Source organism: Cebus imitator, unplaced genomic scaffold, assembly GCF_001604975.1.
Source record: "Cebus imitator isolate Cc_AM_T3 unplaced genomic scaffold, Cebus_imitator-1.0 Scaffold1091, whole genome shotgun sequence".
Lineage (NCBI taxonomy): Eukaryota > Metazoa > Chordata > Mammalia > Primates > Cebidae > Cebus > Cebus imitator.
The window spans coordinates 27,938-28,984 of NW_016108406.1; the positions used below are offsets into that span (position 1 = coordinate 27,938).

The window sequence follows — 1,047 nt, forward strand, 5'->3', positions numbered from 1 at the left end:
TTTTTTTTTTTTTAACACAGTTATTAGGCTATTTACATCTTGGTAAATTTATTGGCATGTTTTCCATAACTTACGGTTTTTTATATTTTGCCTAATATATATTTAATATCTGTAGGCTCTTAGATGGTGATACCTTTTCTCTCTCTGAAATTGGTAATTTTTTACCTTTGTCTTATTTCTTATTTTCCAGATCATTCTACTTAGGGATTTATTAATTTCATTACCTTTTCAAAGAACCAGGTTCTGGCTTTGACAATTTTTTTTTTTTTTTTTTTTTTTACAAAGCTACTTTTAATGCTTTGGGGTGAGCCCCACAGGAATAAAAAACACTGGGAAGGGGTAACCCCCTCACCCCCGGGAGTGGCCCAGGGGTAGAGAGGCTACTTGAGGGGAAGGAAGCACAAAAGGGACCCGCTGCAGGCTCAGGGCAAAGGGAATGCCATGGGTGCTGGGACCTGCGAGCACTACAGGAGGAAAGGCGAGCGTGGTGGGACTGACTCCCGGCACATAGGCGAAGGGCAAGAGGGTGGGACACGAAGCCACAAAGCTACTTGGGTTCCTCCTTCTTCTTGTTTGCCTTTTTCTGCTTCTGCTGCATGATCTCCGAGTCCCTCTGCTTGCGGGCGGCCGCAGAAAGCCCGTCACCTCGGCGCTTCCCCTTAACCGAGTGGCCCTGCTTTTTCATGTTCTTCTGGCGGGCGAGCTCCGGCTGGTTCCCGCGGGTCCAACCTCCCTCCGTTACGTCCGCTTGTTGACAATTCTTTCTTTGACATTGGTTTCTACTTCACTGATTTTTGTTTTTATTGTTACTATTTCCTTTTATCTACATTTGGTTTACCTCTTTTCTAACACCTTGAGCTAGATTCATAACTTATTAATTTTTTAGTCCTATCCTTTTTCTCATCTATAAAATTGAAGCTGTAAATTTCTAACTTTAGTTGCTTTTCATAATCTTGACATATAGAATCTTAGCTATCTTTTAATTAAAAATATTTTCTAGCCGGGCGCGGTGGCTCACGCTTGTAATCCCAGCACTTTGGGAGGCCG

General features: G+C 42.7%; 1 protein-coding gene across 1 annotated transcript; it reads right to left on the reverse strand.

The window, feature by feature from the left end:
* Positions 1–277: 277 nt before the first annotated feature.
* Positions 278–748, reverse strand: LOC108298793 (small EDRK-rich factor 2-like). Its single transcript, XM_037735891.1, has one exon. It carries the CDS (start codon positions 683–685, stop codon positions 548–550), a length of 138 nt encoding a protein of 45 aa, XP_037591819.1. The 5' UTR covers positions 686–748; the 3' UTR covers positions 278–547.
* Between the last annotated feature and the right edge of the window lie 299 nt (positions 749–1,047).

Coding starts and splice junctions, on each gene's coding strand:
- LOC108298793 (XM_037735891.1), bottom strand. CDS start 685: ATGAAAAAGCAGGGCCACTCGGTTAAGGGGAAGCGCCGAGGTGACGGG.